This window comes from Oncorhynchus gorbuscha, linkage group LG15 (assembly GCF_021184085.1).
Source record: "Oncorhynchus gorbuscha isolate QuinsamMale2020 ecotype Even-year linkage group LG15, OgorEven_v1.0, whole genome shotgun sequence".
In the NCBI taxonomy this organism is placed as follows: Eukaryota; Metazoa; Chordata; class Actinopteri; order Salmoniformes; family Salmonidae; genus Oncorhynchus; species Oncorhynchus gorbuscha.
The window spans coordinates 78,801,236-78,815,932 of record NC_060187.1 but is presented as its reverse complement, the minus strand read 5'-3'; the positions used below and the strand labels follow the sequence as shown (position 1 = coordinate 78,815,932).

Genomic DNA, 14,697 nt, shown 5'->3' with positions numbered 1-14,697 from the left:
CAGACACGGGATGTAATAGACATGGTTCATTATTCCCACGACAGAGTCATGTCTGTGCTGCACTATACACTTCTGTAGCTGTTCCCTCCTGAATAAGCCCCAGGTGAGTATAGATGGAACACTGAAGGCTGCAGTGTCAACCTGTTTTCATGCCACTTAGGCAAGCCTCTACCCATGAATACTGCTGACCAGTCAGCTCAGGTTTATGTGTACTGTGGTTCTGAATCTGTCACCTTGACATTTCAATGGAAAAACAGTCCAAATCAGTCCCGTGTGACCCAGTTTGTAGAGCATGGCGCTTACAATGCCAGGGTTGTGGGTTTGATTACCATGGGGGACCAGTATGAATATGTATGCACTCACTACTGGAAGTCTTGGCTAAGAGCATTTGCTAAATGACTCAAATGTGAACATACAAGCCAAGTCTATTTGCACTGTTAGTCAACTCCTGCTTTTCAGTGCGTGATATCCAGAGAGCAACAGAAATCCTGTTTGAGCAACTTTTGAAAACGAGAACTAAGTGGCACAGCGGTCTAAAGGCACTACATCTCATTGCTAGAGGCATCACTACAAACCCTGGTTCAATTCCAGGCTAGATCACAACCAGCCGTGATTGGGAGTCCCATATGGCGCCGCACAATTGGACCATCATCGTTAGGGTTTGGCCGTCATTGTAATTAAGAATTTGTTAACAGACTTGCCTCGTTAAATAAAGGTCCAATAAAAGATTCACACTTCTATCATAAACTACATGTGGTTTTAGCCATTTTTTATTCCATTAATTCACATTTTCCCACCCAAAAAGATTCAATTAAAATTACATGGTAAGATTTAAAAAGCAAATTTTAGAAAGGGAGGAAGTCACTGGTACTGCCCAAATCTAGGTCTGAACACAAAGCATCATGGGAACTCCCTCAACCCCAGTGTAACCAGTGGTCTTTGGAGTCGTAATGACAAAGGTTGAGGGAGATGAGGAAGAAGTGAGACCATATATACAGTTGAGGGGACAACCTTTTGAAGAGTATGAACATTTTGTTGAACAGTCCGATAGAACACTTGAGAACCTGTCCAAAAGACTGCACTCCCCTTCAGTTAAAAAACTATCCGTTTAATACCATCTCACCCTTTACGACAACAAACCCATCACTTAACAGAAGAGGTGTACAATCACACAATACTACCTGACTTCTATGGTTACTAAAAGCCTGATAACTTGGTCAAAGTAAATAGTGCATTTTATTTGTGGGCAGTAGAACAGGAAACAGTGGTATTAGTCTTTATACCTTTATTTTGTCTGCTGAGGTGAGAAGTTACACAAACACTACCTGGGCCAAAGAGATTTCTGTATGAGCAGTCCAATATTCTATAGGTAGGTTTGAAACAGGAAGCAAAACAAAAGAAACTCATTCCAGACAAAGCAATACAATAGTAACTTGAATATTGACTACAATTTCAAATCATTGTTACCTGAAAATACCAAAGCATGAAAATGACTCCATGTATTTGACAAACTTGCTAAACACAGACATGAATGAGTACTCCACATATTTTACTCTTGAATGTGACATGAAAAATAACATTAAGGCTTTTAATCAGAATCAGATTGAGCCCTACTCAACACCAATCCAATATTTACCACTCACAATTCAACAATAACAATTCAGAACTTCAAAAGCCTGCCTTTCCCCTCTCCCAGTCTCTCTTATGGGTAAGGGTAGGGTGTAGGGACAGAATTATTTTACCTGCTAAAAACGGCGATGGATAAATTCACACTAGATGAAAGGTTTCAATCCAAAAAATAAACAAAACCTTCAGAGACACAGGCAGTAATAAAAACGTATGGTACTCAAACTCCGGCCCTGGTGACAATGCAAGGTGTGACAGTGTAAATATACAGTATTGGTACCACAAAAGCTGACATTCAGATAAATTAGTCCAATGTGACATTGGAGTTGGTTATGTGTAGTTACAGCTTATCCCCTCTCGCTACACACACAGGGAGGGGCTTAGTCTGATGTACACGGAAGAAAAGAAACAAGGAAATCTAAAGGTCCAAATCTGAGAAGGAAAATCACAAAACAAGGCCATTCCTGTCAATAGCTTTCCATCCTATCCTGTCAATAGCTTTCCATCCTATCCTGTCCTGTCAATAGCTTTCCATCCTATCCTGTCAATAGCTTTCTATCCTGTCCTGTCAATAGCTTTCCTTCCCACTTTTCACAACAAGAAACTGATCATGTTATCTACATTGGTGGGTCAAATAAAAAAATGTCACCACCTCTCTCTCCCAATATGAAATGATGAATACTCCTGTCCATCCATCTATCCACCACTCTTATAGAGTAGACCAGTCCACTTCCCTCTCTACACCTCCCTAAAGTACTTAAAACAGGCTCCCTCCATTTAAATACAAACCATAAGGTGTGGCAAGACCCCCCCCCCCCCCCCAGAATGACCCATCGCTTTCTCACAAAGTATAAAAATCATTTACCCCTGTCCTGTTACTACACACAATTCACAAAAATCTTTGAACCCCCCCCCCTCCCCTCCTGGTTTTCATCAGAATACAAACCCTTCATCTCTCCCTTCTCTTTTGCCCAATAGCAAATAGATCCCCAACCCCTACCCCCAGGTGCTTCTCTGAACTCCACCTGGCCACTTCTCTGAACTCCACCTGGCCTTCTGATGGACTAGGTGAAACATTATGTCGCTCACACCTTTTCAGGTCAAAACAAGTGCCTAGGTGGTGTGGGGTTAGAGGTCGATTTGAAATATGGCAATCCACCCCCCCTCACTATCCTCTTCTGTCGTCATCCTCTACCAGAAGTCTCGGCGGTGGTAGGCATCAGGGTCGCAGTATTTGGTCACCACCACCCGATTAGCAAACTTCCTGCCCGTCAGACCCTGCATGGCCTTCTGGGAGTCAAACACTGACATGAACTCCACAAAGATCTATAGGACAGAGAGGGATAGAGAGAGGAAATGTAAGGAGGTTCAATGGAGATCATTCAAAAAGGCATAGTGATAAAGCTGAAGACAGACAGAAGCTTCTCTCTCTCACCTTGCCAGTGCCAGGGACCTCCAGCCCATCCACAGGTCTGGGGATCTCGATGCTCTTGACCTGGCCGTACTTGCTGCACTCGTCCCTCACATCCTCCACGATCTCCTCATATTCCTCTTCATCCACCAGCTCCTCCACAGCCACCATATTCATCAGACACAGCACCTCTGTGGGCAGGCCAGCCATCTGGGTCATTGAGCTGTTCATCAGGCCCGGCACCTGCAGCGTCACCGGGGTCTGGTTTATACTTGTCTGGAGGGGAGAGGGGAGGGTTGGAAAAGGAGTGTTGGTGGATACAGAACATGCCGTGAGGGATTGGAAAAGTAAAAACAAACAGCACAGCGCACAACATATGCTCCCCCTCGTCTCTATCTAAGATCCTCTGCACAAGATCCACTGCACAAGTGCATCTTTCTCAAATGTCCTGAAGGCTCCCTGGACCAAGCGTTTCCCCTCTACCTTCTACTTCCCTCTCCACTGTAGCACACTATTCCCTGCCTGACCAGCTCCATCTCTCAGTCTTACCAGAGTGGCGTTCTTGGATCCCACGCTGGCTCTCTGCACCAGGAGCTTTTTATCCCCCAGCTGCATACCGTTGAGTCCTGCTATGGCCTGTGGGGACAGGGCATCTCCAAGTGGTTAATACAGCTGTCAATCAGCAGGGACAACCCCCCAGGGTCTATGCACTTCTACACTATATATAGAAATTCTCCCTTTCAAGAACCCAATCAAAAGCTGAATTTAGGATTTTTACCTTTCTACAGATGGTCATTTTAAAAAGGGTTTATTACATTTTTACTGCAATTCAGTTCAATCACAACAGATTACTGTGAAATATTGGGAGCGTAACCATACGAAATCACTTTGTCAAGAGTTATGTCTCTTGCTGTGGGGGCTAAAGTATTATATATGAAACAATAATATCACAAGAGCAGGTCCCCTTTAACATTCATTTACATTTTTATTAATATGCAAGTAATTCAAAATGTGAAGAGATATTGCAAAAATGTGCGAGAAAAAAGAAAAGAAAAACCTGGATCAAATCCAAAACCATGACATGGTGTGTGAAGAAGTTAAATGAAGGGGGTGGTTAGCTACCTGATTCTCCATGGTGATCTGGTCGTTCAGGTTGACGTCTACATACTCACAGAACGCATAACCCTTAGACAAACCTGTGGCACTATCCTTGACCAAGTTAAAGGCCTTGAGAGGCCCAAACGAGGTCAGGAGCTCCTTCACCTGGAGAACACAGAGGGAAGATTGCCATAGAGATCAGAGGGGAAAAGATGGGAGTGACAGGGGAAATGGGAGAACATTGTTGAACACTTAACATCTCAGACTATTGGAGCTCTTCCAAGCTGTCTGGCTTCCATCATCAGTGTTACTTCAGTACACTGCTAACCGCGTCCAGCATTGACTAGGCATGTGAGGAAACAGGAGGTTTTCACTGGGCCACCATGGGAGGTGAGCAGGCAGCCAGCCAGCATGTGGCTCCAGGTGACCTGGTTAGAAGGCTAAGCTGCTTAAGTTTAGCTCACTGACCTGGTCATCATTCAGGTAGTTGGGCAGGCCCCCAATGAACAGCTTGTGGGCAGAGTCAGGCACCACTGTGGACACCACGCCTACACAGACAGAGAAGGAGAGAGAAGTTATTTAAAGTCAACCAAACGTTGATATAAACAGCCTACATCCAGTCTGATCCTACAGAGACGGGTAAACAGTTCAAGTAGGCCAGACTAAGAAGGGTTTAAAGATGGACTAAATAGAGAGTGAAAGGAGCCAGAGAAGTTTGGACAGTAAAATGACAGACAGAGACAGACCAGGCACGTAGACGCTGGGGTTCTCGCTCATGCCGGGCAGAGGCTGGTAGTCATGGGGACGGCGGATCTTCAGACTCTGTCCCTGGAAGATGATGCCATCGAACGCCATGGCCTGGGTTGTCTCATCCACTGAGCGGAACTATGGGACAACAAACACAGACCAGGTTTTAGAAAGGTAGAGGGTTAACTTTCACCTGTCAGATTATTTCAGAAAGCTCAGACAAAAGGGCCGAACAGGCCCCCATTAACATCGACGGGGCTGTAGTGGCGCGGGTCGAGAGTTAAGTTCCTTGGAGTCCACATCAAGAAACTAGAATGGTTCAAACACACCAAGACAGTTGTGAAGAGGGTACAACAACACCTATTTCCCCCCTCAGGAGACTGAAAAGATTTGGCATGGGTCTTCAGATCCTCAAAGGGTTCTACAGCTGCACCATCAAGAGCATCCTGACTGGTTGCATCACAGCCTGGTATGGCAACAGCTCAGCCTCCGACCGTAAGGCACTAGAGGTTAGTGCGTACAGCCCAGTAAATCACTGGCGCCAAGCTTCCTGCCATCCAGGACCTATATAATAGGTGGTGTCAGAGGAAAGCCCATAAAATTGTCAGAGACTCCAGTCACCCAAATTATAGAATGTTTCCTCTGATACCGAGCGGCAAGCGGTACCGGAGAGCCAAGTCTAGGACCTAAATGCTCCTCAACAGCTTCTAACCCCAAGCCATAAGACTGCTGAACAATTCATAAAAATCACCACCGGACAATTTACATTGTGTACACTGCTGCTACTCGCTGTGTTTGTTACCTATGCAGTCGCTTCACCCCCACCTACATGTACAAATGACCTCAAATAGCCTGTACCCCCACAAACTGAATCGGTACCGGTGCCCCCTGTATATAGCCTCATTATTATTACGTTATATTTTTATAGTTACTTTATATTGTAACTTTTATTTTAGCCTACTTGGTAAATATTTTATTCTTGAACTGCACTGTTGGTTAAGGGCTTGTATAAGTAAGCATTTCACGGTAAAGTCCACACTTCTTGTATTCGGCACATGTGACAAATAAAGTTTGATTTGAAAAGAGGTCCTTTTGGACTATTGAGGAAGGTCACATTTCTTCTCCAGTATTGCGTATAGTCAAGTGGGTGTTGAGACCCACCTCGAGGAAGGCAAAGTTCTTGTCCTGGTTGATCTGAACAGCAAGGACGGGGTTCCCCGGAGCCTGAGTGAGACCACCCAGACGCATCTGGGCATTGAAGAAATCCATCATGGACTCCTACACAGGTAGAGAAGAAAGACATTGAGGCAATACTCTGGTAAGACTGAGCTTGAAACTAGTTGACAACAACAGTATTTAACCTATCAGCAGCTTAACCTGATCACCCTGAGCTTGAAATACTAGTTGACAGAATCAGATGGCGCGGCCCCTAGCCTTAACCTGACAGAATCAGATGGCGCGGCCCCTAGCCTTAACCTGACAGAATCAGATGGCGCGGCCCCTAGCCTTAACCTGACAGAATCAGATGGCGCGGCCCCTAGCCTTAACCTGACAGAATCAGATGGCGCGGCCCCTAGCCTTAACCTGACAGAATCAGATGACGCGGCCCCTAGCCTTAACCTGACAGAATCAGATGGTGCGGCCCCTAGCCTTAACCTGACAGAATCAGATGGCGCGGCCCCTAGCCTTAACCTGACAGAATCAGATGGCGCGGCCCCTAGCCTTAACCTGACAGAATCAGATGGCGCGGCCCCTAGCCTTAACCTGACAGAATCAGATGGCGCGGCCCCTAGCCTTAACCTGACAGAATCAGATGGCGCGACCCCTATCTTTAAACTGTCAAGGCTCTTGAACTTCTTTTCTTTTTACAAGGAACATGTGAAAAATGTAGGCACAATCAAATAAATTTAAAACCACAATGAAAAATGAGGAAATAAAAGCTAGAATCCGTAATTTCTCTCGGCACACTGGTCCTCCTAAATAAAAATTCCAGGTCGCACAGCTACATATTCAGGCACATATGCGAGTAAAATTGCAGTACTGTAGAGCCCTGTATCAACTTCTACCTACTCCATCTCTCTGATCTCTGTCCCTACATCCATCCAGGAGTTAACTGACCTCTGTGATGCCGAAGGGGATGTTGCCCACATAAAGCCGACGGGCCTGTCTGGTCATCTGGCTTCCCACCACAGGGACGGGAGTGGGGGTCACGGCCAGGCCGTCTGGGGTCATGGTGGGCAGCAGGGCCGTGGCTGGGATCTGACCCGCAGCTTGAGGAGAAGTCACATGTTTAAAACACAACATTCATACAGCTTCCAGAACAAGACAGTATTAGTAAGAACACAGTTAAATAGGAGGCCAAACGAGGGTCAAAAAGTTGAATAGAGTAGATGAATATAGAGAGGAGCGAGAACAAGGAAGAGAGGAAGAGGATGATGAAGTGAGGCCTCCTCTCTTACCCTGCATGGCTTTGTACTGCATCACACTGATGTGTTCAAAGCCAGGAGGAGGGACGTCCCAGTACTTCTTCACTTTGTTCTTCTTCTTCGTTTCACGGTGCGGGGAACGACTGATGGAGAGAAAATAGGACAGGAGGAGTGAGGACAGAAAGACCAACAAAGGAGTGCAGGGAGAAACAGATGACGTAAAAAGACAGAAGTCATTACTTGTGATGTCCTGTGAGTCAAGCCTTAAATAGACCTTTAGAGAAACCTAGAGCCTCTCTTTAACCCATCTATGAGAAACACCAGGTTTACACTTCTGAATCCATGTTATAAATTACTATACCTTTTTCAAATACAAGTGATTTCAAATGACATTTTTTAAATGACATTTACAGTGGATGTCACAGAGCCCTACAAATCTAACCCATTATTACAGAGTTGACCCTACAGTTTCATTTTTCTCTCTCCATAGAAACCCCTTACCGAAACCTTCCCACACAATGGTATACACAGGATATAATACGCTGTTGTAAACATGAGTGGATAGTACACAATCAGAGGAAAGATCACTTGCTAGAGTGACTGGAGTGATATTGTAATAATGCAGAAACAAGCTCTGTGTTAGTTTGCTGTATTACCTTACAGCAATCTCTTGGGGTTGTTGTTGGGATGGTGAGCTGAAATGACATTGGAAGGAGTTCACATTTCATTTCACTCCAACCCTGGTCACAGGTAGTTCCAATGAAGGAAGTGGAACTAGAGTGCAATTCGAAATTAGCCCCAAGCCACTGTTTGTATGAACTTCACATAGATGCTAAAGGATTGGATGGGTATAAGCAATATGGTCTTCTGCTGGAGCTCTCACCACATCCACTCCTTTCAGATCTACTAGTAGAGCCTAGGGATAGGGACCGATTTGGAATCTTCTACAGAACACTGAGGTCTAGTAAGTGTACGCTATGGCTCTTTCCATTAAAATAACTTCAGGGACCAGGTGCAGAATGTTCAACGCATGTGTGAACACTGTTAGATGTGAGTCTTCCTCCACAAACTTGCATCTCACTGTCAGGACAATAGGTGGGCTACCTCATACAGAGGAATAATGCTGTATATCAATATGCTTGAGAGCTTTCTATTTCAGATTTAAACTTTTTACGAGGTACAGTCAGTGTTGCCTGGGTTGCTTATTTTCCAAGTGTCCTGATACTGTTCACTCATCAGGTGTGCAGATAGCCCTACTCAAACCAGTACGTAGTACCTGCACGTAACTAGGTCTCTTACACACCTGAGGGCGTGCAGTAAGACAATGCTGTAGTTACCTGCGTCTCGGTCTGCGCTCCTTGCTGTCTCCACGGCGATCCCTGCTGCGTCTGTCCTTGTCTCTGCTCCTCCTCTTCCTCTCTCGGCTGCGGCTGCGAGAGGGGGAGCGACGGTGGTGGCGGTTCTCCTTGTCCTTCTCCGCTGGAGGAAGGGGAAGAAAGGGGAAGGAACGGTGAAACAATAGAACAAGGGGGGATGGGAGGAAAGAAAACAGAAAGGGAGGAAAGAAAACAGAGGGGGAGGAGAGAAAACGGTTGAGTTAAAATAATATAGCTATGCCATTAAACAGACGCTTTTATCCAAAGCGACTTACAGTCATGCGTGCATACATTTTACGTACGGGTGTTCCCGGGAATCGAGCGCCCTATCCTGGCGTTGCAAGCGCCATGCTCTACCAACTGAGCTACAGAGGACCATAGAGATGGGTAGGAGAGAAGATGGTACAGGGGGCAAGAGGATTGACACCGTTACGTGTTTACTTTCATAGGATATAGCTACTGTATGGCCAAGAGATGTTAACTTTTCATGGATTAATATTTTAACTGGCAACTTCAACACATTCAAAGCAGGAAAACGTCAGCTGGCTCAAAACAGGGTCGATTAGTGACAGAAATATCGTTACTTTTAAACAATGGGTTAGCTAGTTATAGCCACACGAATGTGCCTGGGACGACAGCTGCGACAGTGTGGATTCTAGCAGCCAACGTCCCTACTAGCTAGTTAGCCAGCCCGCGCTCTTGTGTTGTGATGATATGCGATTGCTAACTAGCTAGTTTAGAACCTGGCTATAAAATATAAGTGATTAACTAGCTAGCTTACCTTGTTTGTTTTCAGACAGTTGTCTCTCGAATTCGTCGAAATCCGACATTGCCGTTTCTTATTTGCTAGCCCTAGCTAGTTAGTTGTGACTGTAAAATGGACGGGAATGCTGAGCGGTCGCTAGCTTGCGAAAAAAGTGCACAGCACACTTAGTAAAATGCTAGCTAACTACACACCACCAATGCAACGGTTTAGAAATATCAAAATAAACAACTCCAGGTGAGTTAAAGATGTGGTTCTAGTTTACACTAAGAAGTGAAAATAACTTTGATGAAGAAAACGTGTTGTCTTGTGATAGCTAGTTAGATAAAGCAAAGTCCAGGCTGGGGCCTGTTCTTGAAGCAGTCGTGGTAGCGAGCTAATGCTAACTAGCAAGTCGAGTGAATAAGGATATGCTGGTACAATTGCACATCCAATGTTATGCCGTTCGTCCTGTTGATGTTGCAACGGTATTTGGCGTCGTCCCAATATATGTTTTTCAATTAAATGTATACAAGGAGAAAATACGGGATATGTTCGGTATGCCCGCTTTTTGCGTTTCGTCTCCCAGGCACCCCGTGACACCGGAAGTTGATATACACATTTTACATTTAGCGCCCCCTTTGGGCCTGTAATTCAACCTACAAAACATGTACATACAGTACAGTGCCTTGCGAAAGTATTCGGCCCCCTTGAACTTTGCGACCTTTTGCCACATTTCAGGCTTCAAACATAAAGATATAAAACTGTATTTTTTTGTGAATAATCAACAACAAGTGGGACACAATCATGAAGTGGAACGACATTTATTGGATATTTCAAACTCTTTTAACGAATCAAAAACTAAAAAATTGGGCGTGCAAAATTATCCAGCCCCTTTACTTTCAGTGCAGCAAACTCTCTCCAGAAGTTCAGTGAGGATCTCTGAATGATCCAATGTTGACCTAAATGACTAATGATGATAAATACAATCCACCTGTGTGTAATCAAGTCTCTGTATAAATGCACCTGCACTGTGATAGTCTCAGAGGTCCGTTAAAAGCGCAGAGAGCATCATGAAGAACAAGGAACACACCAGGCAGGTCCGAGATACTGTTGTGAAGAAGTTTAAAGCCGGATTTGGATACAAAAATATTTCCCAAGCTTTAAACATCCCAAGGAGCACTGTGCAAGCGATAATATTGAAATGGAAGGAGTATCAGACCACTGCAAATCTACCAAGACCTGGCCGTCCCTCTAAACTTTCAGCTCATACAAGGAGAAGACTAATCAGAGATGCAGCCAAGAGGCCCATGATCACTCTGGATGAACTGCAGAGATCTACAGCTGTGGTGGGAGACTCTGTCCATAGGACAACAATCAGTCGTATATTGCACAAATCTGGCCTTTATGGAAGAGTGGCAAGAAGAAAGCCATTTCTTAAAGATATCCATAAAAAGTGTCGTTTAAAGTTTGCCACAAGCCACCTGGGAGACACACCAAACATGTGGAAGAAGGTGCTCTGGTCAGATGAAACAAAAATTGAACTTTTTGGCAACAATGCAAAACGTTATGTTTGTCGTAAAAGCAACACAGCCCATTACCCTGAACACACCATCCCCACTGTCAAACGTGGTGGCAGCATCATGGTTTGGGCCTGCTTTTCTTCAGCAGGGACAGGGAAGATGGTTAAAATTGATGGGAAGATGGGTGGAGCCAAATACGGGACCATTCTCGAAGAGAACCTGATGGAGTCTGCAAAAGACCTGAGACTGGGACGGAGATTTGTCTTCCAAGACAATGATCCAAAACATAAAGCAAAATCTACAATGGAATGGTTCAAAAATAAACATATCCAGGTGTTAGAATGGCCAAGTCAAAGTCCAGACCTGAATCCAATCGAGAATCTGTGGAAAGAACTGAAAACTACTGTTCACAAATGCTCTCCATCCAACCTCACTGAGCTCGAGCTGTTTTGCAAGGAGGAATGGGAAAAAAATTTCAGTCTCTCGATGTGCAAAACTGATAGAGACATACCCCAAGCGACTTAAAGCTGTAATCGCAGCAAATGGTGGCGCTACAAAGTATTAACTTAAGGGGGCTGAATAATTTTGCACGCCCAATTTTTCAGTTTTTGATTTGTTTAAAAAGTTTGAAATATCCAATAAATGTTGTTCCACTTCATGATTGTGTCCCACTTGTTGTTGATTCTTCACAAAAAAATACAGTTTTATATCTTTATGTTTGAAGCCTGAAATGTGGCAAAAGGTCGCAAAGTTCAAGGGGGCCGAATACTTTCGCAAGGCACTGTATATTCCCCAGGCGCTCTCTTTTGATGACTTCTGTAACCGTAATAGCCTTGGTTTCATGCATGTTAACATTAGAAGCCTCCTCCCTAAGTTTGTTCTATTCACTGCTTTAGCACACTCTGCCAACCCGGATGTTCTAGCTGTGTCTGAATCCTGGCTTAGGAAGACCACCAAAAATTCTGAAATTTTAATTCCAAACTACAACATTTTCAGACAAGATAGAACTGCCAAAGGGGGCGGTGTTGCAATCTACTGCAAAGATAGCCTGCAGAGTTCTGTCCTACTATCCAGGTCTGTACCCAAACAATTTGAACTTCTACTTTTAAAAATCCACCTCTCTAAAAACAAGTCTCTCACCGTTGCCGCCTGCTATAGACCACCCTCTGCCCCCAGCTGTGCTCTGGACACCATATGTGAACTGATTGCCCCCCATCTATCTTCAGAGCTCGTGCTGCTAGGCGACCTAAACTGGAACATGCTTAACACCCCAGCCATCCTACAATCTAAACTTGATGCCCTCAATCTCACTCAAATTATCAATGAACCTACCAGGTACCCCCCCAAAGCCTTAAACACGGGCACCCTCATAGACATCATCCTAACCAACTTCCCCTCTAAATACACCTCTGCTGTCTTCAACCAAGATCTCAGCGATCACTGCCTCATTGCCTGCATCCGTAATGGGTCAGCGGCCAAACGACCTCCACTCATCACTGTAAAACGCTCCCTGAAACACTTCAGCGAGCAGGCCTTTCTAATCGACCTGGTCGGTATCCTGGAAGGATATTGATCTCATCCCGTCAGCAGAGGATGCCTGTAAATTTGTTTTAAATGCCTTCCTAACCATCTTAAATAAACATGCCCCATTCAAGAAATTTAGAACCAGGAACAGATATAGCCCTTGGTTCTCCCCAGACCTGACTGCCCTTAACCAACACAAAAACATCCTATGGCGTTCTGCATTAGCATCGAACAGCCCCGTGATATGCAGCTGTTCAGGGAAGCTAGAAACCGTTATACACAGGCAGTTAGAAAAGCCAAGGCTAGCTTTTTCAAGCAGAAATTTGCTTCCTGCAACACTAACTCAAAAAAGTTCTGGGACACTGTAAAGTCCATGGAGAATAAGAACACCTCCTCCCAGCTGCCCACTGCACTGAAGATAGGAAACACTGTCACCACTGATAAATCCACCATAATTGAGAATTTCAATAAGCATTTTTCTACGGCTGGCCATGCTTTCCACCTGGCTACTCCTACCCCGGTCAACAGCACTGCACCCCCAACAGCAACTTGCCCAAGCCTTCCCCATTTCTCCTTCTCCCAAATCCATTCAGCTGATGTTCTGAAAGAGCTGAAAAATCTGGGCCCCTACAAATCAGCCGGGCTAGACAATCTGGACCCTTTCTTTCTAAAATTATCTGCCGAAATTGTTGCCACCCCTATTACTAGCCTGTTCAACCTCTCTTTCGTGTCGTCTGAGATTCCCAAAGATTGGAAAGCAGCTGCGGTCATCCCCCTCTTCAAAGGGGGGGACACTCTTGGCCCAAACTGCTACAGACCTATATCTATCCTACCATGCCTTTCTAAGGTCTTCGAAAGCCAAGTCAACAAACAGATTACCGACCATTTCGAATCTCACCATACCTTCTCTGCTATGCAATCTGGTTTCAGAGCTGGTCATGGGTGCACCTCAGCCACGCTCAAGGTCCTAAACGATATCTTAACCGCCATCGATAAGAAACATTACTGTGCAGCCGTATTCATTGATCTGGCCAAGGCTTTCGACTCTGTCAACCACCACATCCTCATCGGCAGACTCGACAGCCTTGGTTTCTCAAATGATTGCCTCGCCTGGTTCACCAACTACTTCTCTAATAGAGTTCAGTGTGTCAAATCGGAGGGTCTGCTGTCCGGACCTCTGGCAGTCTCTATGGGGATGCCACAGGGTTCAATTCTTGGACCGACTCTCTTCTCGGTATACATCAATGAGGTCGCTCTTGCTGCTGGTGAGTCCCTGATCCACCTCTACGCAGACGACACCATTCTGTATACTTCCGGCCCTTCTTTGGACACTGTGTTAACAACCCTCCAGGCAAGCTTCAATGCCATACAACTCTCCTTCCGTGGCCTCCAATTGCTCTTAAATACAAGTAAAACTAAATGCAGGCTCTTCAACCGATTGCTACCTGCACCTACCCGCCTGTCCAACATCACTACTCTGGACGGCTCTGACTTAGAATACGTGGACAACTACAAATACTTAGGTGTCTGGTTAGACTGTAAACTCTCCTTCCAGACCCATATCAAACATCTCCAATCCAAAGTTAAATCTAGAATTGGCTTCCTATTTCGCAACAAAGCATCCTTCACTCATGCTGCCAAACATACCCTTGTAAAACTGACCATCCTACCAATCCTCGACTTTGGCGATGTCATTTACAAAATAGCCTCCAATACCCTACTCAACAAATTGGATGCAGTCTATCACAGTGCAATCCGTTTTGTCACCAAAGCCCCATATACTACCCACCATTGCGACCTGTACGCTCTCGTTGGCTGGCCTTCGCTTCATACTCGTCGCCAAACCCACTGGCTCCATGTCATCTACAAGACCCTGCTAGGTAAAGTCCCCCCTTATCTCAGCTCGCTGGTCACCATAGCATCTCCCACCTGTAGCACACGCTCCAGCAGGTATATCTCTCTAGTCACCCCCAAAACCAATTCTTTCTTTGGCCGCCTCGCCTTCCAGTTCTCTGCTGCCAATGACTGGAACGAACTACAAAAATCTCTGAAACTGGAAACACTTATCTCCCTCACTAGCTTTAAGCACCAACTGTCAGAGCATCTTACAGATTACTGCACCTGTACATAGCCCACCTATAATTTAGCCCAAACAACTACCTCTTTCCCAACTGTATTTCATTAATTTATTTATTTTGCTCCTTTGCACCCCATTATTTTTATT

The 14,697-nt window shown here is 45.1% G+C and overlaps 1 protein-coding gene across 4 annotated transcripts; it reads right to left on the bottom strand.

The window, feature by feature from the left end:
* Positions 1-1,270: 1,270 nt before the first annotated feature.
* On the bottom strand, positions 1,271-10,035 carry LOC123998139 (splicing factor U2AF 65 kDa subunit-like). 4 transcript variants are annotated; one of them, XM_046303089.1, is made up of 13 exons: positions 9,466-10,035; positions 8,987-9,049; positions 8,646-8,787; positions 7,965-8,003; positions 7,342-7,451; positions 7,001-7,152; positions 6,044-6,160; positions 4,882-5,020; positions 4,604-4,683; positions 4,160-4,300; positions 3,587-3,673; positions 3,062-3,313; positions 1,271-2,952 (listed from the first exon to the last, which is right to left on the bottom strand). In XM_046303089.1, the coding sequence occupies exons 1-13, from the start codon at positions 9,512-9,514 to the stop codon at positions 2,818-2,820; spliced, it is 1,506 nt and encodes a 501-aa protein (XP_046159045.1). In that variant the 5' UTR covers positions 9,515-10,035; the 3' UTR covers positions 1,271-2,817. The 4 variants fall into 4 exon arrangements, with proteins under 4 accessions (XP_046159045.1, XP_046159046.1, XP_046159047.1 ...); XM_046303090.1 differs by lacking the exon at positions 7,965-8,003; XM_046303091.1 differs by lacking the exon at positions 8,987-9,049.
* Between the last annotated feature and the right edge of the window lie 4,662 nt (positions 10,036-14,697).

What these genes read in the sequence shown, in the direction of transcription:
- LOC123998139 (XM_046303089.1), bottom strand. Translation starts at nt 9,514, where the DNA reads ATGTCGGATTTCGACGAATTCGAGAGACAACTGTCTGAAAACAAACAA. An exon ending in CCCCAAGAGATTGCTGTAAG is followed by an intron (nt 7,452 to 7,964) that starts GTAATACAGCAA and finishes TCTCTCCATCAG; the next exon opens with TCGTTCCCCGCACCGTGAAA. An exon ending in GCAGTACAAAGCCATGCAGG is followed by an intron (nt 7,153 to 7,341) that starts GTAAGAGAGGAG and finishes CTTCTCCTCAAG; the next exon opens with CTGCGGGTCAGATCCCAGCC.